The 27,659-nt window shown below is 37.3% G+C and overlaps 2 protein-coding genes and 2 long non-coding RNA genes across 5 annotated transcripts; 2 read left to right on the forward strand and 2 right to left on the reverse strand.

Moving 5' to 3' along the window:
- Positions 1-447: 447 nt before the first annotated feature.
- Positions 448-999, reverse strand: LOC133716763 (uncharacterized). The gene has a single exon (XM_062143423.1). The coding sequence runs from the start codon at positions 997-999 to the stop codon at positions 448-450; it is 552 nt and encodes a 183-aa protein (XP_061999407.1).
- A 1,565-nt stretch (positions 1,000-2,564) lies between these two features.
- On the reverse strand, positions 2,565-5,149 carry LOC133715364 (probable WRKY transcription factor 46). Its single transcript, XM_062141844.1, has 3 exons — positions 4,477-5,149; positions 4,233-4,361; positions 2,565-3,423 (listed from the first exon to the last, which is right to left on the reverse strand). The coding sequence occupies exons 1-3, from the start codon at positions 4,794-4,796 to the stop codon at positions 2,820-2,822; spliced, it is 1,053 nt and encodes a 350-aa protein (XP_061997828.1). The 5' UTR covers positions 4,797-5,149; the 3' UTR covers positions 2,565-2,819.
- A 17,064-nt stretch (positions 5,150-22,213) lies between these two features.
- On the forward strand, positions 22,214-24,027 carry LOC133714116 (uncharacterized). Of its 2 annotated transcripts, none has more exons than XR_009848458.1 (5): positions 22,214-22,595; positions 22,684-22,879; positions 23,045-23,256; positions 23,589-23,859; positions 23,964-24,022. It is a non-coding gene; the product is annotated as an uncharacterized LOC133714116 (long non-coding RNA). The 2 variants fall into 2 exon arrangements; XR_009848460.1 differs by having other exon boundaries at positions 22,216-22,595; positions 22,831-22,879; positions 23,964-24,027.
- Position 24,028: 1 nt separating this feature from the next.
- On the forward strand, positions 24,029-26,610 carry LOC133717446 (uncharacterized). Its single transcript, XR_009849623.1, has 6 exons — positions 24,029-24,269; positions 24,608-24,686; positions 25,265-25,393; positions 25,751-25,821; positions 26,017-26,216; positions 26,384-26,610. It is a non-coding gene; the product is annotated as an uncharacterized LOC133717446 (long non-coding RNA).
- The last annotated feature ends 1,049 nt before the right edge of the window (positions 26,611-27,659 follow it).

Consider the following 27,659-nt stretch of genomic DNA (forward strand, 5'->3'; position numbering starts at 1 on the left):
CAGAATAAATTCCGGAAAATTGTTGGAAAATAATGACGAATTTTCAGAATATTATGTTCTACCCTCCTTAAAGAAATTTTGTCTCGAAATTTAAATGTACAACCACCAACAAGTATGGATAAATCATCCTCGAATCCAATTCTCATTCCTCAGGAAAATGCTCTCCTCTCGAAGTACAACTTACCTCGACCAATTATGGATACAGGTACCCTACTCAGTATCACAACAGTATATGTATCACTTCATCAATAATGCAACCCTTGCATTACAAGAATCGAAAATGAAACCTTCATTTTAACTCAAATCCACGATAGCCTATGCATCACAACTCATTAAGTGTCTACCCATCCTGGAACACAAAATCAAGTTATAGTTTGGCCCCGCCTGACCCACACCTAAATCATCATCTGTCATTGCAATCACAATCAAAGTGGTATAGACCCTCTACTACCACAACAATGAAGGATGTATCACACAACATGTCACACTCAAAAGTCTAACTGTAGACAACAGGCAAAACCCAACACAACACACAGAAAGAAGTACTCTACTATCACATGTCATTCTAACAACAAAAGCAGAATTAGATAAGGTACCTTCTTCCCTAGCACCCTGCTGAACAACAGCAAACACCCTCGCCTTTTCCTGAGGTAGTTGCCTCTGTTGATTCCCTTGTCCCCCACCTTGTGCCTGGGTACAATCCCTAGAGTAATGCCCTGCCTGGCCACATTTAAGGCATATTACATTCTTCGGCTTCGTACAACCCTTGGCAGTATAACCCATCTCGTTGCAATTGAAACACCTCAGGGGTGCCACCTGCCTTACAGGTGCAGCTGCTTCTTTAGCTGGCGCCTGTTGATTAGTCATCCGCCTCTTCCAGGACCCATCCTGATTGTTTTTCCTCTCACTGCTCTCAACAATTTCCTTTCCCTTCCCTCGGGAATCCCTTAAAGCCAATAGCTCATCCTGGCAAGTCTTGTTTTCCTGTTCCATTGCCATGGTCTTAGCCGCGATGAGTTCCATAGTAACTAGGCAGCTCCAGCATAGCCACATCATGCCTAAAGGAAAGTTTCAGTCCCCGCTGAAACTTCTTGGCCAAGCTCAAGACATCCATTGTCCTCACAAAGTGGTATAATTGGGATAATTGAGCTTCATAGTCCCTGACACTCATGTCACCCTAGACCAGAGCAATAAACTCCATCTATAACTGCTCTCTCACCGAAACGGGAAAATACTTGTTCCTGAAGAGTCTCGCAAAACCCTCCCTAAACAGAGTGGATACATCACCTGCCCTTCATATGTGCACTCCCACCACACACGTGCTTCGCTATGAAGCAGAAAGGTAGCTATCTCCCTCTTCTCACCAACGGTGCGGACAACCATCCTAAAGTAGTTCTCCATGTTATCGATCCATTGATCTGCTAACATGTGGTCTGTACCTCTTGAAATGGAACAGCTCCTAGCTTCATAATCTCTCTAGCCAACCTCGCCAAATGAGTGGCATCCACCACCTCAACAACAGGTGGAGTAGGCTGCTCAACATGCGATGCATCCACCTCGTTCTCATGGTAAACCTCTTCCACAGGGGGAATCCCACCTCTTCCTCTAGCCCTACCCCTACCTCTGGGTCTAACTCGGCCCCTAGCTCTACCTCCTTGTGAATCCATCACATAAGAGCATAACACACTTGGTTAATACTTGCATAACTCTGAACACAAGTATAAGTCAATCAACATGACTTCAATAATCAAACAACTACCCCCGTACGGAAGGATACGGTTTTCCATGAAAACAATCCTCAATAACTCCACCAGAGTTCAATCCAGAGGTTCCCATTCCTCAGAAGACTGCAACTCAAAGAAGCTACACAAAAGTTCACAACTTCACAAACAGAGCAGACCAATGCTCTGACGATTCAACACTCTAACCCACAACTTACACTCTTACATACCCAATAATTATATCAATACTGAAGAGCATCAGATGGGGATCCATTGCAGACGGGCCATCACTCGATTTTTTGGGAAGCATGGTATGCGTTCCTTTTTCTCGAGTTGAAAGGTTTTCCTCGTTTTGGTGTGAGTTGTGTGGTTTTCTGTTATGAGTTACTCATACAAGCTTTCATAAGCTTACCAGGTTTGTTGTGTGGCAAACTGGTGCACTATTCGATAGTGTAGGGGTTAATCCTGCAGGTCAGGGTAATCGTGGCTGAAGCTGAGTTCCTATAGTTGCAGCTTTACAGTAGCAAGCCAATTTTGTGACTTTACCGCTGTTAAGACTTCCGCTTTGTAGTAAACTCTGAGGAGCATTTACTTATTATTTTGTTGTGGCAATTTAATTTGTAAACTTACGTAATATTTGACTCTGCGGAGTGAGTCTGTATTGACATAGTGGGTTCAAGACATCAGTATGTACTTGGTTTAAAAGGAAAAAAAATTTCAGGTATTCTATATTGATGGTTAAACCATCACGCATATATAATTATGAGATTATATTTGATTTTTAATTTTGTTTAAAAATCGGGGCGTGACAAAGAATTTTAGAAGGGACATGAACACGTTACATAGCGCAAGAAGACAACTTTATTTCTTACAAGCAACACTACATATCCTCTTGTACCAAAGAATTTCTAAATTAATGAGACTTGGAAGTAAAGAAAAGTTAAAGACACACTTAGAAATAGTACATCTTACACATTACTTCTAAGATTTTAACTACCTAGCTAGGCGGTGGAAAGCTCACTTTGTTAAACATTTCCTTCCTAATTTTTTTTTCTCTCTCTCTCTCTCGCTCTCTTTTAAGGGTGAGAGGCATTGATGCTAGGGAAAAGTAGATTCTGGGTTGTTTTCAAATGAGTAAAAATCCAAATCCTCTAGTGAGAAATCGAAATCCCCAATTGGTGAGTTGGCCACAGAAGTTGAGGCCGATAGTATCTCATGAGTGAGATCAGAATCTGAAGTTTGCACATCATTGCCTACTAGTCCAAAGTGGCATGGTGACACTGCCGCAAAGTAGTCTGATTCGAATGTTGCCGGAGTCCTGAATGTTTGACCGTAGCTACCACCCAGGAAATCGTTCTCAATTGCAGCGAAAACATGGTCTTCCACCACATTGTTTTCAGACTCTATTGGCGTGGGAGAGAAGGAAAATGATGGAAATATCTCCTTTCCCCCCTCCCTAGTGTCCAAATTCTCAGTTTTAACTCTAAGCCCGAAACTGAACGATTTTTCTGGTGTCTGTCTCGGTGTTCCTGCTTCTTGTTTAAGAGAAACATTCTGCTTTCCGTTTAACTGAACGACTAGGTGACAAGTATGTACTCCTGTATAAGTTACCATAAAGATTGTTGGGTCTGCATCTGATTTTTGAACTTGCTTTGTGGCTAGACAACCTTTTGTGTTTCTATGTGTGCATCGATAGTAGCCTCTGCAATACAAGATCAAAACAAGTTAGATACATCATGGTAGGACATGAAAGAATTGATTGTGTACACAAAATTTGTACAATTCAGACCAAGTTCATTGAGAGTGAGATACATGCTTCTCTTTGGACTTGTTCTTTAAAGACGCCAAAAGGAATCAATTGAGAAGCTTAGTAAAGGTGTATTTCAACATCAATATAATCCAAGTTGATCCTAATCCCAAGAAAGGGCACCCTACAACAAAAGCCTCTATTTTGTGGTGCTCGTACTAATTTTGTTTTATTCATCATGAGGAGGACCCATAATATTATGACCTAGTTTAATGCTAAAAGGTACTAAATGTAAGTAAGAATTGAATGTAAAGCCTATCAGCCGAGGGAAACAGTGACCCCTATACTAGTGAAAGTAAAGCAAATTGCCAAATTCACAGAATTTCACAAGTCAGTACCTAATGCATAGTAGTGCAACTGAATCAGTGCATCATGAATCCATGGAAGCAAGGGTTTTATAGATAGTCTCATAGTCACCTTTTGGAAAAATTTGGATAAGTTCAAGTACTCTTTTGACTTCATCATGCCAATTGTGAAAGAAGCAGAAATAAACAAATAAATAAAAGATATTTGGGTATTCTAGAAGTTGATGTGCTTGATAAGAGACCAATGATTAAAACAGAAGCGAAAGATATTTTCCAACATGGACTTGGGTGGTGGATCTTCAGAGATTCAAACCACTTAACCAAATTTCATGTTTTGTGGTTTGTCTATTCAATTATAATATCATGAAAATATGGCTTTTGAAGGATTAAAATTCTCACCTTGGGTAATTAGCACCAAGGATATCCTTTTGGCCATATTTTCTCCAACTATAGCCATCATCAAGAGAGCCATCTTGTCCTGTTCCAGAGCAAACCTTCACTTCTTCAGTCCACTTGGGCATTGTTTTCCTGCAAAATCCAAAAAATCCAAAACAATCAGAACCAGATCGATCAATTTCAAACATTACTAATTTGGATAAGTAAGGAGTACCCATTTAACAAAACAACTCAAAGAATTAAGTACCTTTTCTTGAAGACATTCTTGTTCTTGCAATCTTGGTCAGAGATCTCACTCAATGGGCTACTACTATTCCCAAATGAACAAGGTGAGTCCAACACTTGGATTTGCTTAGACTCTCCTTCAGAACCAACATCCCTTGTGAGCACAGAGAGTGCCTTTTCATATGAAGATAGTAGCTTTGAAATCAAGAATTCTCCTTCTTGAGATGATGAAGAGTGGTGGAGATGGTTCAGGAGCTTCTCTGCCAGCTCCTTCCCCTGGGTTAACTCACTTTTTAGAATCTTTTGCTCCCAATTACCCATCATACTCTTCCTCTTCTCCATTTAGAAATATGCAACAGAGAAATGCTTGAACCTTGAACTAGAATTTGAAAATTTGCAAGTATTGAGCCAAAGGGTATTTGAAACAAGTGAAATGGGTGAATGTGAAGGTGGGTTGTGATCGGAAACACCAAAACTCTACTTGAGGATTGATGGGTTGGTTTTGCTTAGGGACTAAGAGAGGGAGAGAGGTTGTTATAATGAAGATGGAGAATGTATGTAGAGGAAAGGATGAGGGGCCTCAATTTCTTAGTGAAAGTGTAAGGAAGGGAGGGGGAGATATAAAGGGAGGGTGAGAAAGGAGAAGGAAAAGAGACAGATTTGACTGAAGAAAACCAAATAGTTCTTATTAATTTCTAAAATGGACTAGTTTCTGGTGATTTATGAACTTGTTGGGTAGTGTAGACTTTATAGAATTATAAGCAAAGAAAAGGGAGAGAAAAGTCCAATTGCTGACCAATTCAAACCCAACAGGAAAATCCCATGGAATCACAACTCTCTCTCAAAGACCAGACTAGTTAAGTGGCTAGTGAGCAGCAACGCGGAAAAAGGCTTGAACATTCTTCGTCTCATCCTTGAGGGTGGCCTATTCTATTACTTTGTCTCATGGAATAAAAATGAGGAATATAAAGGCTATACACCTTTTCTCTGTTTTCATTGGGCGATATAGGTTTAAATTATCTGTAATGAAAAGAGATTGGCGATATCATAAAATCTTTTTTTATTTCAGGTATGTTTTTAGATGGTTATCTGTGTGAAAAATTAACCGATTCTAATGTTATTATTTAAATAAAACACACATTTAGTATTTTTCACTATACATTATTACATTTTTTTCACGATTATACTCTTTAAGGAGTGATTCGAACACCATTTTACTGAATGATAAGAGCATACAAAAAGAGAATACAGCCAGTATTCTTGATTTTGAAAAGAGACTGAATATTTCACGTCACAATATTAAATTCATATACTTTACGAGTTATCACATTTTCACATTAGATCAATTATAACGACAACAAATTTAATGATAAAAAAGCAGAAAGAATATATCACCCAACGTTTGAAATCGTCACTTTTAACTATCTTCCTCATCACCTAAATGGAGGCAGAAGAAAACTTTCATCCATTCACACCCAGCTGACGTACGGCGGTGGCGTAATGTGAAAAGCTTTGCTTACGTTGATGTTCATGGATAAGGCCATGTGAGTCACGAGCTCGCCCACAAAACTAAACCACGCCCATTGGATTAAGATTAGGATTAACAATTCATTATTCTTAAACTTCGTTATATTCAACTCTTTTTTTTTTTTTTTTATATATATATAGGAATATAGGATATTCAACTCTTCGTCCAACTCGGTTAAATAAAATACTAGTTAACTATAACATGTCCTAATCTATATAGTAATCTCTCTAAATTATGTATTAGTGTAATATATATGTTATCTGCTCTTGAATTTGGGGTTTGTCTTCTTCAGGAGGAGGTGTATCATCCCATTCCACCTCACCTTTTCAGTTGTTGGTGATAAAGAATTCTTTGCAAGTGTTCATTATCAAATCGACTTCACACCTCATTTTATTCTCCTCATTACTATTTAATTGGAAAAATTTTACGATATTTTTTTAGCACGAAGAATCATCTAATGTTAATCAGTAGATTCAATCAATAGTTAGAGGGTGTGACTGATTAACAGTTAGATTTCATTTAAGGAAGAAGGGTATTGATAATCTAGACCACCGTGTAAAGGTTTCCGCTATTCAGAATGTTTGTTTCTAGATTTCATTTAAGGAAGAAAGGTATTGATAATCTAGACCACCGTAAAGGTTTCCGCTATTTAGAATGTTTGTTTCTAGATTTCATTTAAGGAAGAAGGGTATTGATAATCTAGACCATCGTAAAGGTTTCCGCTATTCAGAATATTTATTTCTTTAAATGGATAGCACTTGGCCTACTGACCTTTTCTCCCATTATATGGGTACTATGTCCTTATCTCAGTTACTATCTAAGCATATGACTGCTCAAAAATCGTATAATATATATCATATTAAATTATTCAATAATATTGAGGTGGCACACTCTAAAACGAGAATTATATATATATATATATAAATATAGATCTTATCCAGAGCGGAGCTCCGCTTTGAAAATTTACATGTGAAGTTCGAGTTTTGGGTCACTTTTCGGTCGCATATCCATATCTCGACCGTTCAGTTTTTAGGTACTAGTGTATCGATCGTCTCTGCAAATTTTCAGCCAAAATGATGATCGTTAAGACATTGATAATTGCCTTAAAGCTAGTACGGTTCAGGTTGACAGATTCAGTCCGTCCATTGGTTTAAGTGAGTTAGATACCTTAACGATCATCAATTTGGCTGAAAATTTGCAGAGAGAATCTATACACTAGTACCTAAAAACTGAACGGTCGAGATGTGGATATGCAACCGAAAAGTGACCAAAAACTCGAACTTCACACGTTAATTTCAAAGCGGAGCTCCGCTCTGGATAGGATATATATATATATATATATATATATATATATATATATATATATATATCTTTATGGAAAAAAAATGCAAACAATACTTGACATTTCTCCCATTAGTAACTTTCATACCTCAACTTTAAAAAATATCACTTTAGTACCTGAAGTTCGGACCCCGACCCAACATTAGTATAAGAACCGTTAACTCCATTACAGCATTAGTCAACTGACATAACTTGAAGGACATATAAGTAATTTCAACTGTAATGTTATCCTTTTTTTTTTTTTTTTATTTCCACGCACTCTCTTCTTTTTCCTCTCTCTCTCTCTGCTAATTATGGTTGATTTGGATTGGAAAGCAAAGATGGTCTCCTCAGATTACCCAGCAAATCCCCCAGACTCTCCAACAAGCTCCACCACCTCTCCATCCCCGGCTCCTTCCGCGCTGCTTAAATCCAGTTCGACATTTCCGCCGCCTGTCGTCGTACCTTTGACGAACCTCTATCACAACGACAGACGTCGTCCTTGATCACTAACACTAGACCTGAAGAACTTAATTCTTCCAGTCAAATTGAAATCAGAGCGAGCAAGTTTTGATCCACCTCGTATTAGTCTCAAATTGACGTCGGCGACCTCATCTACAATACCGACGGGAGGGGTCTGAGTCCAGGTTCTGCTTTGGGCGAGAGGGAACAGTGTGGGAGTGCATGGAGGAGTTTGAGTAGGGGGAGAGGAGCGATTAGTGATAAGCAGGGAAAAGGGGTTAGGGATTTGGAAGTCAAAGTGAGTCAATTGGGGGTTAGGGTTTTCAGGGATTTGAAAGATGATGGAAAAATTGGGGTGAAAAAGAATGGAACTTGTGGAGAATTAGAAGTGAAATCGGTGGAAATTGAGAAGAATTTGAATAGGATTCGGTCTAGGGTTTTGGGCCGTTGTGATAGAGAAGCTAATTTGATGACCAACTTTGAAAAACCTAGATGGGGTTGATGGTAGGGTTTTGGAGAGATGCAATAGTGGAAAGAGTAAAAGTAGTGAAAGGGCAGATAGGGTTGATGAAAGAGTTGTGAAGATGACGTCTGCCCACCATCCCGACGTTGACACGTCGCCGACCTCATCAATCCACCGTTCTTCTTCGTCATCATATGCATCTGGATTTGGTGGTAGTGGAGCAGATGGCAGGGGCTGAAAAGAAGCTTCGGAAGAAGTAGAACTGCTAGGTGCATTTGCAGTTGGTCCATTGCAACTCAAACAAGTACTCGAAATTGATTCAATTGAGGATTGAGAGAGTCGGAGAAATTGAAATTTGGTCAATATGATGATGATTTTGTTCTCTGATTTCTCTCTCCAATTTTAGACTGTGGTTATCAATAGGCAAGGTACTTGTATTGTGTCGGGCTTCAAATATATATTAGGTACCAAAGTGATATATATACTTTGGTCAATTGGCGCCAAGAAATCGATTCACTATGATTGAATTGGCGGGAATAGTTGAAAGGACCAGAATACCCCTCAAAGTTTGCCACCTAGCAAACGCTGTAATGGCCAACAATGTTTCAGGTACTAATGTTGGGTTGGGTCCAAACTTCAGGTACCAAAGTGATATTTTTTTGAAGTTGAGGTATGAAAGTTATTAATGGGAGAAATGTCAGGTACTGTTTGCATTTTTTCCCCATATATATATATATATATATATATATATATATTGTCTCAAATAGTCAAATAAAATACTGGCATTATATAACTCAAACTAATAATTTTTTTTTGAGTTGTATGTGTCCAAAGACAGCCCTCGAGGTTACAACTTGAAGCAGCCACATCAGGCCACCTAGGTGAGCGGTGAGCCTCACATTTTTATATTCCTTACAATACACTATTCGCTAGAGGAACTACTTAATGTTGTAGTATCATACTAGTCTACGGTAATTTTCTTCGGTTCTCTTTTGCCCTACTCTGAAAATTTCATTAGGTTGGTTTTGTTCCGACCTTTTTTCTTTACTGTAGTTTTGGTATTCGACATTTTTTGTTCATTAGATCTCATGACCTAGGTGTTTTGATATTATCATATTAAACACTTTGTTTTTTTTTAAGGGGTTTGGAACCCAACCTAACTGAGAGGCTCAGCCCCACGCACGAATATTATTAATAGAAGAATGATGATAGTACATCGAGGGGGATATATAACCTTCACCCCGAGTACTAGTATAAGAATCCTCATAGAGGACATCCTGGATAATCACAGGAGTCTCATCCAGCAAATAATCATCTAAATAAAATAAACTAGCAAGATGTGCCAATCTATGAGCATATTAAACACCTTTTGTGACTTGTTCATTTGCGGCCTTCCTTTTTTCTTTTTAGACAAATTTTCTACTCCTCTTTTTCCAATTATGACATGCTATCAAAAACCTGTGCCCCTTTCATGGGGTATAAGACCATCTGCCATCGTAGGGCATAACTCCATGCTATCATCACCTCCCACCGTAAGGCATCTCACGTTTTTCCAGAAAAAAATTTGCCGTTTGGCAATAGGTTCAAGCCATATATGGCATTCAACTTGGTAAGGTATGACACTTCAATTTTTTATTATTTCTTATTTTGTTCCTGTTTTGTCCCTCTACATTGAACTCACCTTATTTTTATTCCATGTGTATCCTTTATCAATTTTAATCACACTTCTTTTTTCTTCTAAAATTTTAGGCTTATAAATTTGTTAGTAATAAAATTTATACCATTATGAAGATCACAACAAGATCTTTTATTTGAGTCTAATATTGAATATATTTGGACTAAATTATCTTAATACAACATAATGAATTAGACCACTTTTTTCAAATATGCCTTATGGCTTTTGGCTTACCGTGGGAAACTTTTGCTATGCTATTTAAAGGTTCCATGGAATATTCCTTGATGGTAAGCCATATAAGGTGATATAGCAGACCAATTATAGCTTACCGTGGCAGATGCTCTAAGAAGCTTTTGGCCTAATCTAGACCTCTTTACACGGCTACGATTAGATAGGGCCATACGGCTATGTCTATGTGGTTGTAAATAAATATGGTAGGATAGCTTTTGAAAGTTTGGTGGATTGTGAATGCCTGCTTTAGCACAGCACCCCTTTTCCTTTTAAAGACTATTGCATGTTACTTGCATATGGACGCGTATGTATGCTCCATAGTAGAAAAAAATCTAAATAGGTCTTTAGTTTTTTTTTTTTTGAAATGAAAAAAACAAATTACAACTTAAAACCACGAACACAATCAAGACCTAAGTTATCCAGAAGGAAAGTTGTAGAGACTGAAAGCGGAAGTGCTCGTGTCCAGCTCTGAGCTGTTCGGGAGTGTCCAAGTTTGATAATGGCATCGACCAGAAAATTCGCCTCTCGTTTAACATGGCAGAACCGGGAACCTTTAGTGAGTTGAGCTAGAGCCTTGATATCCCTTATCAGCCGACTAATACGCCAAGGAATTTGGATCTGTCCATTGAGGCTATCAATCAGAAGTTTGGAATCACCCTCTACTTTAATAAGTGAAAACCATGGAGTAACGCTGCATGAAGGCCTGCTCATAAGACCAAGACTTCAGCCAAAAGAACATCTTGGGCACCAACAAAAAAAGGTCTTTAGTTACAACTTATGAAGTAAGAACACATTAATTTTAAAAGTTCCATAGAGTTATAGACCAATTTCATGGCATTTTGTTGAGAATATATATCCCATAACAGAAAATGGAGACTTTGTTTATGAATTTATGATGATTTGGGTCAACTCAATTTATTGTCAATTGATTTTTGTTTGAAACGCCCAGACTATTTTATCATGATATCAAAATGGTTTATCTCACGTATGAATACATCGCGGCCACACAACGTCTACTATTTTATCATGGTTTATCTCATGTGTATGGCTTAAAATTTCTCCATATGTAGGGAAGTATTGAGAATATAGATTCTATATGGGAAAATAGGGACATTATCTATGAGTTTATAAGAATTCAGGTCAACTCCATCCATTATCAATTATTTTTGGTTGTGGAGATCATATTACTTTATCACATTCATGCTCATCATTGCACAAAACTGATATACAACTATTTATTTTGTTAGGATCTAACTAATATCAATGAATTAAACAAAATATAAAAACCATAAGTGTTAAGTCACTTGAAATTTAAAAATTTTAGGTGTTAAGTCATTTAGTTCGCAGAAGATTTATTGTGAAATCAATTCACCTGCTTTATTAGGGTAGTAAGCAAAGATATAAACCAATTGGATACAGTTCAAGTTTGGTTCATTCAGCTCGTGTTCGTAAATTAAAACAAACCGAGCTTAGTTCAAGTTTGAGCTCATTTTATAATCAAGTTGAGCTGTGTCAAACTTAGCCTTAAAAAAAAATTAAAAAAAAAATTAAAAATTAAAAAAAATCAATGAAGTAGAGTAGAACTTTAAAACAAGAGTTCAAATTTGAGTCGAGTTGATCACCTTAGTATTGAATTCGGCTTGACTTATTTACACCCCTTAAAGTGAGAACCAATGCTTGATACAAGTATGAAGACAATTTTAGACAAAATTCCCCGGCTTATAAGGTGCTAGGGTTGAGAATGTGATGTTCAAACTTCAAAAAAATACATAATGCAGGTTGAAAATATGTAGAGTGACCTGTTTTTTTTTTTTTTTTTACCTTCTCTGCCTCTAAGGGCTAATTTGGGATTGCTGTGACTTTTAAAAAAAACTGCTGCTGCTGTGTTGTGAGAATAATCAGCTGTGAATTAAAACCGTTTCGTGTTTGGTAAATAATATTTTTAAAAGAGCTGTCAATACATAAAACAACTGCAGAACGTGTTTTGATCCACAATAGCTTTTAAAAGCAACCTTTGGGCTGCTTCTAAAATCTGCTGCCAGTGACCTATAACTTTCAATTAAAGCTGCTTTTTATTTATTTACCAAACACAATAAAATCTAAAATTTTGAACAAAAGCTGATTTTTTTTTTAAAGCGAAACAATCCCAAACGGGATCTAAAAGTGGACCCTAATCCTTGAAAGAAAGTCAAGTGAGCTTAGAACTAGAGTAGAGATAGAGATATACTCTTCACATGTTCTTAAGCCCACTATTAACTATTGAACGTGAGGATGACGCTAACAAATACTAAAAATGAAATACAAGATATTTTTTTTAAAATTATTTACGAAATGGAAGTTCGAACAAAATATATTAAAATGATGCGTGATCAATTGGAAATGCATTTGTGTGAAAATTGGTTTAAGATTTAAAGAGAATTTAATTTATTTCATGTAGAGCCCCGAGTTACCCAAATAATGAGATGATTGATTGTTTTTATATTCCTAGTTTAGAATAAAACAGCTTAAGATACCAGACTAATTCTCCAAAAAAAAAAAAAAAAAGATACCAGACTAATTTCCTTTTAAAAAAAATACCAAACTAATGACACTGTTGCAATGATTCAATGTATTATTCTTTAAATTTTATCCATCTCTTACTACTAAAACTGCGACATTGTCACTTATTTAGCCGGATTTTAATAATGAATTATGCAAATGAAGTCTCTGCTTATACATTCTCTCAAAGTTGAAACCCTTAAACTAAGAGGTGATCGATCTACTATGTAGTATGATGTCGACACTAGATCGATGTCCTATCCATAATGTACATCAATCTAAGATTGTGCTTCGTGTGTGAATATCAATCGACCCCAATCAAATGTTGTGCATGTTACCCCATTTAGTATTTTTCGATACAATACTGAAAAAATGATAACTAGATAGTTAAAAGTTAAATTTATTGTCAATGTGTATTTTTATACCATATTAAACATCGCAGGAATCTCAACAATTTTATTTTGTCTAAGTCAAAGCTATGTGTATATCAAAGTTACTATTATTACAATGGTGTAAATTGACTAATGAGCCTGTTATTTCAAATCAATGTACCATTTGAAGCCAACAAAAGACCCAATTTTCGTCCCACGCATGTGTACGTATTTATCGTAAATTTTCAAATCAGCATGCCGACCATACGTTTCTGGACTTTTGGCCGTTTTTTTCAAAACTTTCCGTTCCTGTCGATATCAAAGAGACCCCGACCGATTCCTCATCTTGCGGCAAAAATTTCCAAGAACCTGCCAAGTGATTGTGTAGAAAGTGAGCTGGAGTAAATCAAAATCATATATGAATATATTGCTTGGGTCCCAAGCTCCCTCTGGACCCCTCCTATGCCTAATGTTCTAGATGTAAGCCGTGTGGGGTTGTTGTTCTTCTTTTTTAATGAGCTCATGCTGTAATAAAAAAAAAAATTCTTCAAAAGGGGGGTTGTTGTTTTCCTCGTTGGGATTGAGATTAATAGATGAAAAGGGTAAGAGTAATGATGATTTTTCGATGAGAAACAGACACGGATTGATTTGGCCCCTGTGGAATCCCCACTCGGTTTCAGGGACTCGGTCAGAGTAATCAAGGAGTCGAGATTTGAATCCTCAAATCTATACGATATTTTGCCACCAAATGCCTCATTTTGCCCTTCATTTTGCCTATGATTCACTTACACCTCAGTCCATATTAGAATTTTTGGAGAAAGAGAGAGAATCTTTAGGGTTTCCTTAATCCAAACACCCTGTCGGCACAGATGAAATTAACTATAAGGCCTCGTTTAGTTTGCGGAATGAAAAATGTTGGGAAGGGAAACCTGATCCTTTCATGTGTTTGGCATACCCAAGGAAAGGAATAACTTTCCTGCATGAAGGGAAAATAGGGGGGAAAATGGATCATCCCACACCCCATGGGATTCATTTTCCTTCATACTTTCTCTGCATTAATTTCACATAAATTGTTTACTCTAAAGATTATTTTAATGGTTGTTATTACCAAATTATTCAAGAAACTTTTTATTCTTGAGTTGTTTATGTTTTGATAAATATGATATTATTGGAAAATTGATGTTATCTACTTTTCTATTCATGCACAAACCAAACATCGGAAAAGAAAGTAAAATACCTAATGACGAAGTGGTGTTAGCTCAGTGGTTAGAGCACCCACTACCTAATGACGAAATCATGAGTTCGAGTCATCATGGGGGTAGGAGTGAAATCCTTTGATCATCTTTTTTAAAGAAAAAAAAAACATCGGAAAGGAAAGTAAAATACATTTTCCGATTACTTTCCCGGGGTTTCCAAACATTGGTATGGAAAGTACGTAGTGGGAAATTTACTTTCCCATACTCATGGGAAATACGAGAAATACCAAGGAACCAATTTCCTTTCTGGCAACCAAACGAGGCCTAAGGGTGCATGCATGAATATGGAGATCGAAAAATTAGATTGTAGACTGAATTAAAGCACATTAATGTGGAAAAAAATTAAGTGGAAAATCCCGAGTCCTGACCATTCTTAACAAAGTTAAAGCGCAAATGGAAGGTGCATTTTAATTAGCCAAATGTTTATACGTATTATCTTAAAAAATTTCGCCTATTATTACTTTGGAAAGAGCAAGTAGAACCTTAGGTATCTCTACTCCGTAGTTCTAATATTAGACCTAGCTAGTTATTATTCATTGAGACAAATGTTCATCTCAAAACTATTCATTGAGATTTCCATCTTTTTGAATCAAAGATATTGAATTTCATTGAAGTTATAGAATTGGGTTACAATCCTTTGTAATCAAGTCAAGAATACAACTGGGAGTATTTCCTTGCCAAATCTCACTCTGGCCATCGTCAAAAGCTAGACTTGCTAGTCTGTGCACCACATTGTTACAGGACCTGGGCGCAAAACTGATTTGGACACCCTGCATATCTTTGAGTTCTTGTTGTATGTCATGAACTAAGTTACTGAGTTCAGACATATTTACATCAGTCCGAGCTAAGTCTTGAACTGCCAAGAGATAGATTCACATCAGTCCGAGCTAAGTCTTGAGATTTCCATCTAGCTCCAACTATTCATTCAATAACTAGTCCTATATTTATATTAATTATTTTAGATAATTATTTAAACTACAATATGAATGTATATATCATGAATAATTGATTTATATATTATATAGTCATTAATTGATATATTATTATTATTATTATAATAATAATTTTTTTTTTTTTTTGAGAAGATAGGAGGTCATACAAAAGTATGCTCCTGGTTCATAGATCAAAAGAGTACAGAAGACTACTCTGTTACAGATCGACAGTTTAAGCTCAGAGTAGTCTATGTCAAATAAAATGCCTCGCCTTGCAGGCAATCTAAACTACCTAACTTCACACCCCGAGCACGCAATTGTGGTACACTAAAGCTAAATACTTCCATAAGACTCATAGAGATACCTCACCTAACATATGCATTATTCTGAAAAAGCCAATTAGGCAACTATAAAAATTCTAGGCCCAAACTCCGCCCCAGAAATTAGCTTCATGACTTTAGGCCCAATTAGAGGCCCAAGCCCATTGAGGGCAAACCCTAATTGCCAAGCTGGTTGCCATACTGATGTCGCCGTCGGCAGAAATCCCATCTCCGATTGGCCCAGCAACAACCGCCCAAACATTGTCTACATCCATGATCGCCCGCTAGGTCGCGCCGCATACTCCAGCACTGCGACCTCGCCGCCATAACCACCACCAAACATCTCGTCGTCAACGCAACGACGCAGCATGCTGCGACCATCAACAGGAAGAGGCCGCTAGAATCCTCCCACGCTAGTCTTTCGCCTCCAAGTTAAATCGCCAGGAGACCACTCCGGCACCACTGAGGCTGCCCCACCATTGTCAGCGCAAGAGAGCAGGCATGGCCCAATAGAAGCACCCATCTCCTCCCGAAATAGAGTACAAGATTTGAAGGAGCCGATCGAAATTCGACCCAAGAACACAAACACCGCGAAGGAGCGACCCTGTCGCTCTGTGCGAGAGCGGCAAAGCCCGTCGTCTTCATACACCACACCCCTATTCGGCACTGCTAGGGTTCGACGAGAGAGAGGCAGCAGAGCCATTCCTTTTTACATTACTCTAATTGATATATTAACCAGATCCTATGCATGGCGAGAATATCCATGTAATTTTTTTGGGTAACTAGTAATACTTCATATATATATATATATATATATATATCTGAATGGTTAATATGTTAAAATAAGATCGAAAAGTTGGTCTAATGCCCTATCCCTATAAAATACCAAAAAATGGATCCCTTAGTGGAAGAGCCCTCTATATATATATATATATATATATATATATATATATATATATATATATATATATATATATATATATTTTATTAAGGGAAATCCAAAGGCTTCCTAGACCCAAGATAAACCCCTTCGGCACATGTGAAATGCTCCAACTGTGCATTGTAGCACAGTGCCTGTGCCACTTTGACAGCTTCGGGGTTCGAACCTAGGTTGGGGAGCACACCCAACTAGCCAATAACCATTAGGCCACTTGCAGTGGTTTCATTTATATTTCTTGATTCTATTGATTAATAAGTTGTGTATTTGAACAAAAAAGACAAAAAGAAGAAGAAAAAAAAACCTCTAGCCAAGCTACTAAAACTAGACTTAGTAGATTTAAATAGAATGTAGAATATAAAGACCGTCAAAATATGTAAAAAAAAATTCTAGCCTAGCAACTGAAGCTGCGCTCAAATATTGGTTGTGAGCAAAGACTGGTTTTATTTTGAGATGGATTTGGAGCCCAGTCTCATTTTGAGGTTACTTTCAATAGGGTTGGAGATGGTATTTTTCCATGCCCAGTTCCATTTTGACATTTGGGTCTATGAGAGATACCTTTAGTAGTCCCAAATCAAAATAGCGAAGAGTCATTTATTTAGTTATAATAAATGAATAATGGAAGCATGCATATTACACAGAAATGTCTAGGCTTAAATTAAACCAAAAAGGGGATGGCAATCCAAAAGAGGCAATAACGTAGTAGCTAAATTTCACTTTTAAGCAATGATTCTATTAGTATTATTAGGCTTAAACTTGACGAATATGAGGTTGCATGCATTGCGATAATATTCCTGAGAACTACATAATATTTCACTCTTAAAAATGTGATTATTTCTCTCATTCCATATGTACGTAATAAATGGTGACTAATAGGCCAAGCTTCTTGATAGTAGATGAGAAAGATTTAGTACCCCACCGAGAAGAAGCCCATTCAACAAATAAAGGCCAAGGAGGATTCAACCATGGCATCCCACAAGAACAAAGAATTTTCTTCCAAATATGCAACGAGAAAGAGCAGGCAAAGAAGAGATGATTGACATTCTCTGAAAAAAAAAAAAAAACACACACACACACACACAAAGAGGGAAAATAGGACTGATAAGAGGAGAATAAGCAGTGACTCTGTGGAGTAGCATGCTTACCATGAACAGTCAACCAAAGGATAAAACTAGCCCTAGGGTTATTGTTAAACCAAACAATTAAGTTTTTCCCAGTCAACAATATAGGATAATGATACCAAAAGTGATTCAGCGCAAAAACTGTAGAGAACTTTTCAATTGTAGAGGCTAGCCACAAAAAGGACTCCTTGCAGGTTGAATTGGGATATATGCCTTCTAGATTGTCTACAACTTAAAAAATGACAAAACTGTGCGAAAGAGACTAGCACTAAGACACACCTATAATAATAGAGTTAACCAAGGTGTTGGAAGGAATCTCAGAGTTAGCAATAGCACTAGGCTCCAATATGGGAAGCAAAGGGCCAAAATAGTCCCAATTATTGCCAGAAGTAAGTAGACTTGCCATCGCCAATAATATGCTTAATAAGAAGATAAATTTGATCTCTAATTTTCAATAACTTTCTCTACTTTCAAGAGAAAATTTGGGGGGTTGACATGTTCCAAAAGGTATTATCTCTTAAGTAATTAACTTTGATCCAAGGCTTTGTTTGGTTTGAGGAATGGAAAGCTTAGGAAGGGAAACTTTATCCTTTCCTGTGTTCGGTATTGCCCAAGGAAAGAAACAACTTTCCTACATGAAGGGAAAATAGGGGGAAAGTGGATCATCCCACACCTCATGGGATTCATTTTCCTTCGTACTTTTCTTGTATTAATTGCATATTAATTGTCTACTCTAAAGACCATTTTAAAGGTTATTACTACCAACTTTATCCATGAAACTTTTGAATCTTGAATTACCTATGTTTTGATAAAAAGGTACCGTTGAAAATTTGATGTTACTTACTTTCCTATATTCAGGCATAAACCAAACATCGGAAAGGAAAGTATTTTACATTTTTCGATTACTTTTCTAGCATTCCCAAACATTCGTAAAGAAACTAGTGAGAAATTTATTATCTCATGCTCATTGAAAACACCAAGGAACCAATTTCATTTCCGCGAATCATACGAGGCCTAAGAGAACCAAAGACTAGCATCATCTAAAAGAGAATCCAAGTGTAACTAGCCATAAGAGCCATGTTCCAAATGTGAAGACATTTGATTCCTAGGCCTCCCTCACTTGTAGGCCCATAAACCTCTAAAGCCACATTAGAAGAATAATGGCCTACACTACTTTCATACCACAAGAAGTCAAGAAGCATTTTAATTTCTGCTTAATTAAATTAATAATTTTATTGGGCAACAAAAATGAGAAGCCCAATTCACCTACAAACTACAAAAAAACATATTTAACAAGTTTTACACAGTCAGCATAAGAGAGGAACTTATTCTCCCAATTCTGGATCCTCGACATCTCCACTTAACACCCGAGCAGACCGAAGATCACCACCACAAAATAAAAATAAGTCATTAGCAAAGGCTAAATGAGAAAGCTTGATTGATTCGCATCTCCAATGATATGTAAAAGCAGGATGAGCTTCAGGTTTATGGTGTAAAAGCCGGGAAAAAACCTTCATAGCAATCACAAAATAGGCAAGGGGTGAGCGGTCTCCTTGTCTCAAATTGCGATTACTAAGAAAGATACTAGCAAGCTCATCATTAACGACAACAGAATACATTGGGCTAGTTATGCAACATCTTATCCAACTAACCAAAGAGATTGGAAAATTGAAAGCAATCAAAGTATGAAGAAAGAAATCTCAATCAACTGTATCATAAGCCATTACACCAATAACTAGCTACAGAGACACCCAAGTTTCGCCACAAGAAAAGTATTAGGGAAAAAACTACGTCCAAATCTATCCTTATAAGTAAGAGTTAAGAACTAATGATTCGTCCTTCTTGTGTCTCTAAAACTCTAAAAGCTATTAGAGACAACTGATCTTAATAGCCGTCTCTATTAACTATTGGCTGCCACATGGTCATCAGAAAACTTAGAGACATTGCAATCCATCTCTAATAGTATTAAAATATAATAATATTAAAAATCTGCTTTGTATGTATAATAATACATAAAAAGCCAACAAAAATTACTAATAATTTATATTTTTCACAACAAAAGTAAAACCAATAATTTTATATTAAAAAATAGGATTAAATACTTGTTACTCCTCAAACTTTTGCCTGAAAAACAGTTTAGTCCCTCGCCTTTCAAATTAAACTGGATAGTCCTTATTCTCTCTAATTCTCACACAACAGGTCCAAAACAGGTCTAAAATGACTATTCTACCCCCAAGATCATTTTTTTTATTTTTTTCTGTCTATTTCTTTTAATTTCTCTCTATTTTTTTTCTCTTTTTATTTTTTCTGGCTGGTTCTCTCTCTCTCTCTCTCTCTCTCTCTCTCTCTCTCTCTTTCTCTCTCTCTCTCTCCAAGTTCACCTCCCGACCTCGAGTTTATCCATATCGACGACGACCCATTTTCTGGTCAGGCTAGATCGTTGATAGGATGCCCCACCTCCCTAACCCGAAAAGCATGGCTGCCATGACCGGATTCCGATCAACATCATCAACCACCTAAACCTCCCACAACTCCCTGCTCCAGTTCCCCAACCCCAATTCTAGCTCTGACCAACCCAACTCCGATCCAATTTCCGACCAACCCAACTCCAATCCAATTTCCAACCAACCCAACTCCGATCCAATTTCCAACCAACCCAACTCCGATCCAATTTCCAACCAACCTGCCTCCACTGAGCTCCACTCCCAACCCGCCTACCCCAAATTCTCAGGCTCTTTGCCTTTCCCAACCCACCCTCCCAACCAGGACCCACCGAAGGAGCTTTCTTCAGACCCAACAGCTCCGGGAGGCCCACCCATATCATCCACTCTGAACATCATCCCATTTCCGGTGAAAGCCCCAAATTCATCAGTAGAATTCGATTCAGTGGTTTCACTCTCGCAATCAGACTCCGAATCTCTATCGTTCTATGCACTGGAGTTGGAATAGGATTCGATATCAGAGGGATTCGATTTGGGGCGACCTGACCCGGAATCTTGATCCTCAATGATCACAGGATCCTCCTCCTATTTCTCAATTCAAATCACATAAAGATGAAGCAAGCTCAATAACACCAACACCTATGAGAATCTGCTAAGACCTTTGTGGTTATGAGTGTTCTATGCACAGCGCAAAGCTCGTTGATGGTAAGCAGTTTGCTCAAAATGGCAGCATTTACGATCTCCGATACGTCCTCGATGGAGTGGAGATCGGACAACGGAGACCCGATAGGTGCGATGGCAGAGACTACAGCGGTGGTTTGATGTAGAAGCTTCTGGCTCTCGGATTTAGACTTTATGAATGGAATTTGGGCCTTTTGCGCGGTGGAGAATCCCATGGAGGTGGAGGCGAGAGTGGAGATGTGGTTGCAGATGGAGGCCCATTCGAGCCATTCGAGGATTTTGAGGGTTTCAAATTGGAGGGAATGGGCGAGGAAGAGTTAGTGACGGCGGCGGTGGCGGTGGCAGTGGGTTTGGGGAAGAGAGGGCTGCAGAGCTATACTGTTGAACAAGGATAGGAACCCAACCATTCAAAAAAACAAAAGGATAGGAACCCAAAGGGGGAGGAATCGGAAGAAGAAGAAAAAAATAGAGAGAAATGGATGATATGAAGGTCTGGAGAGAGAGAGAGAGAGAGAGAGAGAGAACCAGCCAGAAAAAAGCAGAAAAAATAAAAAGAGAAAAAAAATAGAGAGAAAAAAATAAAAAAATGATCTTGGGGGTAAAATAGTCATTTTAGACCTGTTTTGGACCCGTTGTGTGAGAATTAGAGAGAATAAGGACTATCCAGTTTAATTTGAAAGGCGAGGGACTAAACTGTTTTTCAGGCAAAAGTTTGAGGAGTAACAAGTATTTAATCCTAAAAAATACATACATCAAGTCATCAAGTTCGAGTGATTACACCCATAACTAATACATTAGGGAAAAAAATTAAAAAAAAAAAAAAAAACTAAATAGTATTCTTTACACTTCAATGTAGCTGCAACCTTCAAATAAAAAGACCAGTAGACATGAACTCTTTCAATATTTCCAGGTTGCAGTTGATTTTCCCTAGCTTAAGTTGCAGTATCATCCTTTCCCTATGCCATGAAAAAACAGAATAGCTAGATCAGCTTAAAAATAACTAAAATTGGTGGCATATTAAAGTCAGTTTACATTTCTAGTTCAAAAAAATACAAGATATGATACCGATGTGGACAAAGAGTAGGTAACAAAAGTTAAACCAATTAATTCATAACTACTGCAGCAATCTACTTAAAAGTTAAGAATGAGCATTATAAATCAGTCTTCTATTACCTGAAAAGTTAAGAATGAGCATTGTCTGATACTAGCTCATTAATTTGCTCAAGTGATACATACCTACTATGCCTAATAAAGCTAAATCCATTACTTGGACAAAATATGGTGTGAATTTAGCACATCTTTGATCTCCTATCTGAAATGCAGAACACGATAAGATAAAAGAGGAACAAGAAAAAGAATTAGTTGAGGTACATATATATGACATCACTACTAGAAATCTGTTCATTTACATCACCACTATTAAATCGGTCGGAATTGCCCGCGATGTAAAAAAAACATATAAACATCGGCTTATGAAATATCGATTTCTATTGTGGTTATAAACATCGGTCGTTAAATTAACCGATGTGTAAACTTTCGTTCAAAAATTTTGAAAAAAACACGGAGGGACTAAGTTAAAAAGTTTGAGAAACGCGGGGTCCAAAATTTTAATTCCTCCAACACTTAGTCATTTTGTCTGAAACTTTCGAACCCTAATTGATAAACTCTCACTGCCTCCTTCTTCGCGTTCCCGACCTCAGCTCCTTCTCCAATTAACCTGACCCGCGCCCCCGACCACAGCTCCTTCTCCGACCTGACCCGGGGCCCCGACCTCAGCTCAGAGCCTGGAGCTCGTTCTTCGTCCTGACCTCGAGCTCATTCTCCGACCTAAGCCACCTCAAGCCTTTTCTCCGACCACCACCAGCGTATGTTCTCTCTCTTCTCTCCACCACCATTACTGATTTTGTCTCTCTTCTAATATGACACTGCTCCGGTGAGCCCGCTGTTAAACAGGTCCGGTTTCGAATTTGATTTCTTCTAGTTGAGGGATTCAAGTTGATTTTGCTTCCGCCCGAAACCCTATTCAACTCTTCCCGTGATTTGGTAATTTCTTTCCGATTGGCAAATCTCTCTTTTCTAACTTTGTTTCCGACTTTCCAGGTTGCCCAAGCGAAGAAGCCCATCATTGCTCCTCCTCCCAAAAGCCAGTGTGAGTCAATTTGCCTCATTCCTATTTGAATTTTGAATTTGGATTTGTTTTATATTTATTGTTGCTTCAATCCAGTTTTCTACTTTTCATATCCCTCAGATCCAATTCCTCTTCTTTTCGATTTTGACCTAACTTTTTTGGTTTTCTGAAATTTTTATTTTTTAGGGATTTTGATTTATGATGCGATTGCTTTTAAAATTGTTGCAATATGGGGACCAAGAGGGATTTCAGCACTGCGATTCTCGAACAGAAGAAGGCAGTAAATCTCCTTGTCGTCGATGAAGCCATCAACGATGACAACTCCGTCGTCACTGTCCACCCTGAGACCATGGAGAAGCTCTAGCTAGCTCTTTAGGGGCGACACAATCCTCATCAAGGTGCGATTTTGATGTGTTTTTGTTGGTTTATTTGGAATATTGTTGAAGAAAATTGATGGAATTTTGCTTAATTAGGTTTTGGGTAGTGAGTGAAGGATGGATTTATAGTTGGGTTGATGGGTTTTAGGTGTTTTGTTTGAGATCTGGTGACTGGGTGTATTTGGGTGTCCGGAAGTTGGGATTTTCTGCTGGCTCTGAACCCCTGTACTATTTTTTAATTGTCTTAATCACCTTGTTTAAGTTGCACTCTTGTGATTCCTAATTCTGACATTGCATTGGATGATAGAAAGATAGGGTGGACGGTCATTAATGCTAAAATGTGAATTATGCAGGATGTCTCAAAGAGTGTGACAAAACTTGCCGTGAGAGAATCCCGAGCTCAGGATTTGAGGAATGAAATTCTCACCTCTAAAAAGTGACAAGGTTCTGAGCAAGAAGCCCCCTACTCCTCACCTGCGAGTTGTGGCTGATTATCTGTTGGATGCAACAACTAAAGAAGCCAACAAGAGAGTTAAGCTTGCGAGAGCTGCAATGGGTAACAACAACCCTGGTTGCCGTGGATTCAAGAAAGATAAGGACCGCCTTAAGTCTCTCAGTGCTCAGGTATACTTTAGCTTCCTTTTTGTACTTATTTCTTCATGATTATACTTCATGTTGGTAGGCAGAGACCAGAAGTTGCTAATTGATTTGTTATAATCTAATGCTAGGGACCCAAGAAAGGAAGATGGGAAAGAAAAGATGGCAGTGACAACCATAAGCAAAAAAGGCAAAAGACTTAATTTATCTATTTATCTCATCCATGTGTTGTATAGACAGAGGGTTTATTAGCCACCTCCCAATTTGTTTCAATCCTTAGTGTTGGTATTTGGCTTTAAAGTAGCTCATGTATCATTCATTGATTAACTACAGAAACAAAGGTGAGATACAAAACAATGAGACAGAAATGATCATATAATCATCCTCATGTGGACGGACTACTTGCGTCAAATGGTGGCGGCAAGCAGAGAAGATTGGTATGTTAGTTGTATGATACTCATTTTTAGCTATTCAGTTTCTGTTCTTGTATTTTACAAATCATGGTAATGAATTTATAGAAAGAATTTTTAGATACTCCGATCGTTTTTTTTTTTCTGGCATTCACTTCTGGTCAGGATTTGTATTCAGGCACCACGAATCATAGACTAATTGGACTGTTTGTTTATGACTGGATGTTTTATCCTCTGGTTCAACAGTTCTAGTACTTGTGTCCCTTGGTTCAATTTCTACTAGTATATGCTATAACTTTCTAGTCACTAGCATTGTTTATAAACCCCAAGTCCTGGTTTTGCCTCATTAAATTTATATGTTGCAGAAATTAAAGGCTAGAATTTTCTTTAAAAGAATTATTGGCACTGTTGTGCGATCTATGCAAGCGGATCAAAAGGAGCAAGGTTGGTATCTTTATGTTTTTCCTTAGAATAGAATACGTACTGCATATCTTTCTTGTAGAATTTGATCGTTTCTAATTTTTATACTTTTATAGCCAAGTTACTTGCATGCATCTAAAACAATCAAAATATGTTGTCGTATTATTAAGTTTTCAGAGGATCATCATTATTTCTTTTCTATATAATGAATTTCCATAGTTGTTTTATTCAGTTTATCTCCCTGATACTCTCTCTCTCTCTCTCTCTCTCTATATATATATATATATATATATATATTATATATATATATACTCTGTCTTCAACTGTTTCTTTGAGCTGATGGATAGTAAAGATAATACTAGAGTGCAGAACAAGATAGAAACTAATTAAAATGCCCTTTACAATATCATTTTGTGTTGCTAATATATATCACTAGTCACTGCACCATCAAACTGTTCAATCTGAGAAAGGGGTTAATGGAGACTTTAATTTTAGGAGTGGGCAGACTAGTATAACAAGACTTAATTAAGTGATGACATCATTTTTCTGCCCTTACGTATCTAGATTTTCACTGTATTATGAAAGTTGGATTTATTTTACAGTTTGCCGTGTCTACTATGCCTAAGATGTATGCGGGACACATGTATACCTGATAAGAAGATGCTTAAAGATCCAAGGAGGCTGTATGCACCTGGCCGTCTCTATCATATTGTTGAGAGAAAGCCTTGCAGGTGTTGTTCCTTTGAAATAAACGTTGGCAAATATCTGCTTGATTAAATCCAGAAACTTAGATTTCAATTCATAAGAACAAGATTCCATTGCTGTTCTCGCACCTGTCATTATATAGTGTCTGTATATTCAGTTGTAACCTAACATATAGTATTATAAATGCATTTCTATTAGGGATGTTATACAATGCCACTCGTGTCAGTGGGATAGATTTAAAGTATATGATAATAAGGCTTTTGCCTTTAGCAATGGTTCTCAGTGCTGCTATGCTATGCTTTGAATGCCTCTTTTTTCTTTTTTGGTTTTGCTTGATATTTGTCTGAGGGTTTGTAAATGTTTATTTTGCTTGAACTTGACAGATCAAAGTTTCAAACTTTGCACTTATTAGTGCATTTATGACGGAGTTGGAAGCTGAACACCTGTTATCCAGGTTTATATGTGATCCTTTTATTGGAAATTCTACATGATTTTCAGATTATTTGAGTACTTATTTTATCAAGTGTTGCTGGACAGATTTCAGTCTAGATTGTGTTCAGATGCTCATCAATAATATCTACATTTGTAGGATTTTGATGTATGCTGCAGATAAGTGACACATGACCTTGTTTCTGCAATTTGTATGCAGAACGTTAGAGTCAACTAGCTGTCAGTCTGCTGATCAGGTGGAAGCAACATTAGTTAACAAAGGAGTCAGAGTAATATCCGAAGAATCAACCTGTTGGTGTTGTGCTTGTGCGGGCGTGGCTGGCCAGAGATAGCTAATACATGGGAACCCTTGGAGAATCTCCAATCTGTCTCTGATGTTATAGAAGCATTTGAAAAAAGGTATTATTTTGTTTCTGTTTCTGTTTTACGTTCCAGTTACTTCCAAGTCTTTATATTGCCAGTGTTGGCCTCTATAGATAGTCCATAGGGTTTCCACACTAATTATCTTCATTAGCTTGTTTACCCAATCACTGTGCCTTATGTGTTGCATGTTTATATATTTCTAGTGGGCGGTAAAGAAGCGGAAATCATATAGCCAAAATCAAATTGACGAGGTGTGCATTGAAGTGGCTGATTATATACAGAGTTTGATGTAGGACTGTGACTGCCAAGATGTTTTTTGAGTAAGGCTAGCTAGTTTTGGCTTTGAAGCAAACTTTGGTGTGGAACTTTTGTACATTGTTGCTCATATGTTTCCAAGCTAGCTTTTGTAAGTTTAGGGGTTTATTTTCTGAATTATGTTGAATCATGAATTTGGAAAGAAAATTAATGGAAAGCCCCTAATTTTGGATGATGAGAAATGCACTTTTTTTCCCAGCAATAGCTAAATGCAAACTTTTCACATCATGCTTGTCAAAATGAAGTGAAGTATATTAAAGCATAATAAAACAGTAATGCCAAGGAAAACGAAGTCAGTTGAGAGATTAGAAATCAGTATCAAAAATGAAATCGATGTCCTATGATTATCAATATATCGAATTGTAACTCAAAACCGATGTAATCAAAACTACTGCACATCGATTTCTAATCACCAAACCGTAATCTATTATGAACATACAAATCACCTACAATGGAGCAAACCGATGTGTGGTCAAAAGGTGAACATCGGTTTTACGAACAAACAATACTCATGGGAACTGATGTCTACAAGTGTACTGGACATCACTTCTGGAATAGAAATCGATGCAAATGTTCAAGTAGGTATTGTTCGACATATACTTTTTTAAGCATAAAATGTGAAAATATGAAGAATTAGACATACCTAACATACAAAAATATGATGATTATAACGATTATACATCGATTTGTTTTTTAGAATCGATGTTGGTTGTTGTCTGGGACATCGGTTGAAAACGCGCTTATACTGATGTCTATACTTTTCTCTACACCCACTAAGACATCGGTCGAAAATTAGTTTAACATCGGTCCAGAACCGATGTCTATGAACAAAATTCTAGTAGTGCATGTTCGTACTCTTAAATGAAAATATAACAATATCATTTTCTCTGTTTTCTTCATAAGCTAACCAATTGATTAATTTTATCAATAATCAAAGAAAACAAAACCTTGTAATTACTTGAGCAAATGGATAAAACTACTGCCAATTCTAAACTCAAAAACAACACAAGTCAGTTACTCATTAGTATGTTTTATATTCAAGCTACAATTATTAACAAAAGCTTCTGCCAATAGATGAATCAATTAGAGTAAAGAATAAGTGAAGAAACCCAGTTTTATCCATGTCTACAAAATAGGAAGCAGCAAACAGAATAGACATTGTTT

The sequence above is a fragment of the Rosa rugosa genome, chromosome 6 (assembly GCF_958449725.1).
Source record: "Rosa rugosa chromosome 6, drRosRugo1.1, whole genome shotgun sequence".
Classification (NCBI taxonomy): Eukaryota; Viridiplantae; Streptophyta; class Magnoliopsida; order Rosales; family Rosaceae; genus Rosa; species Rosa rugosa.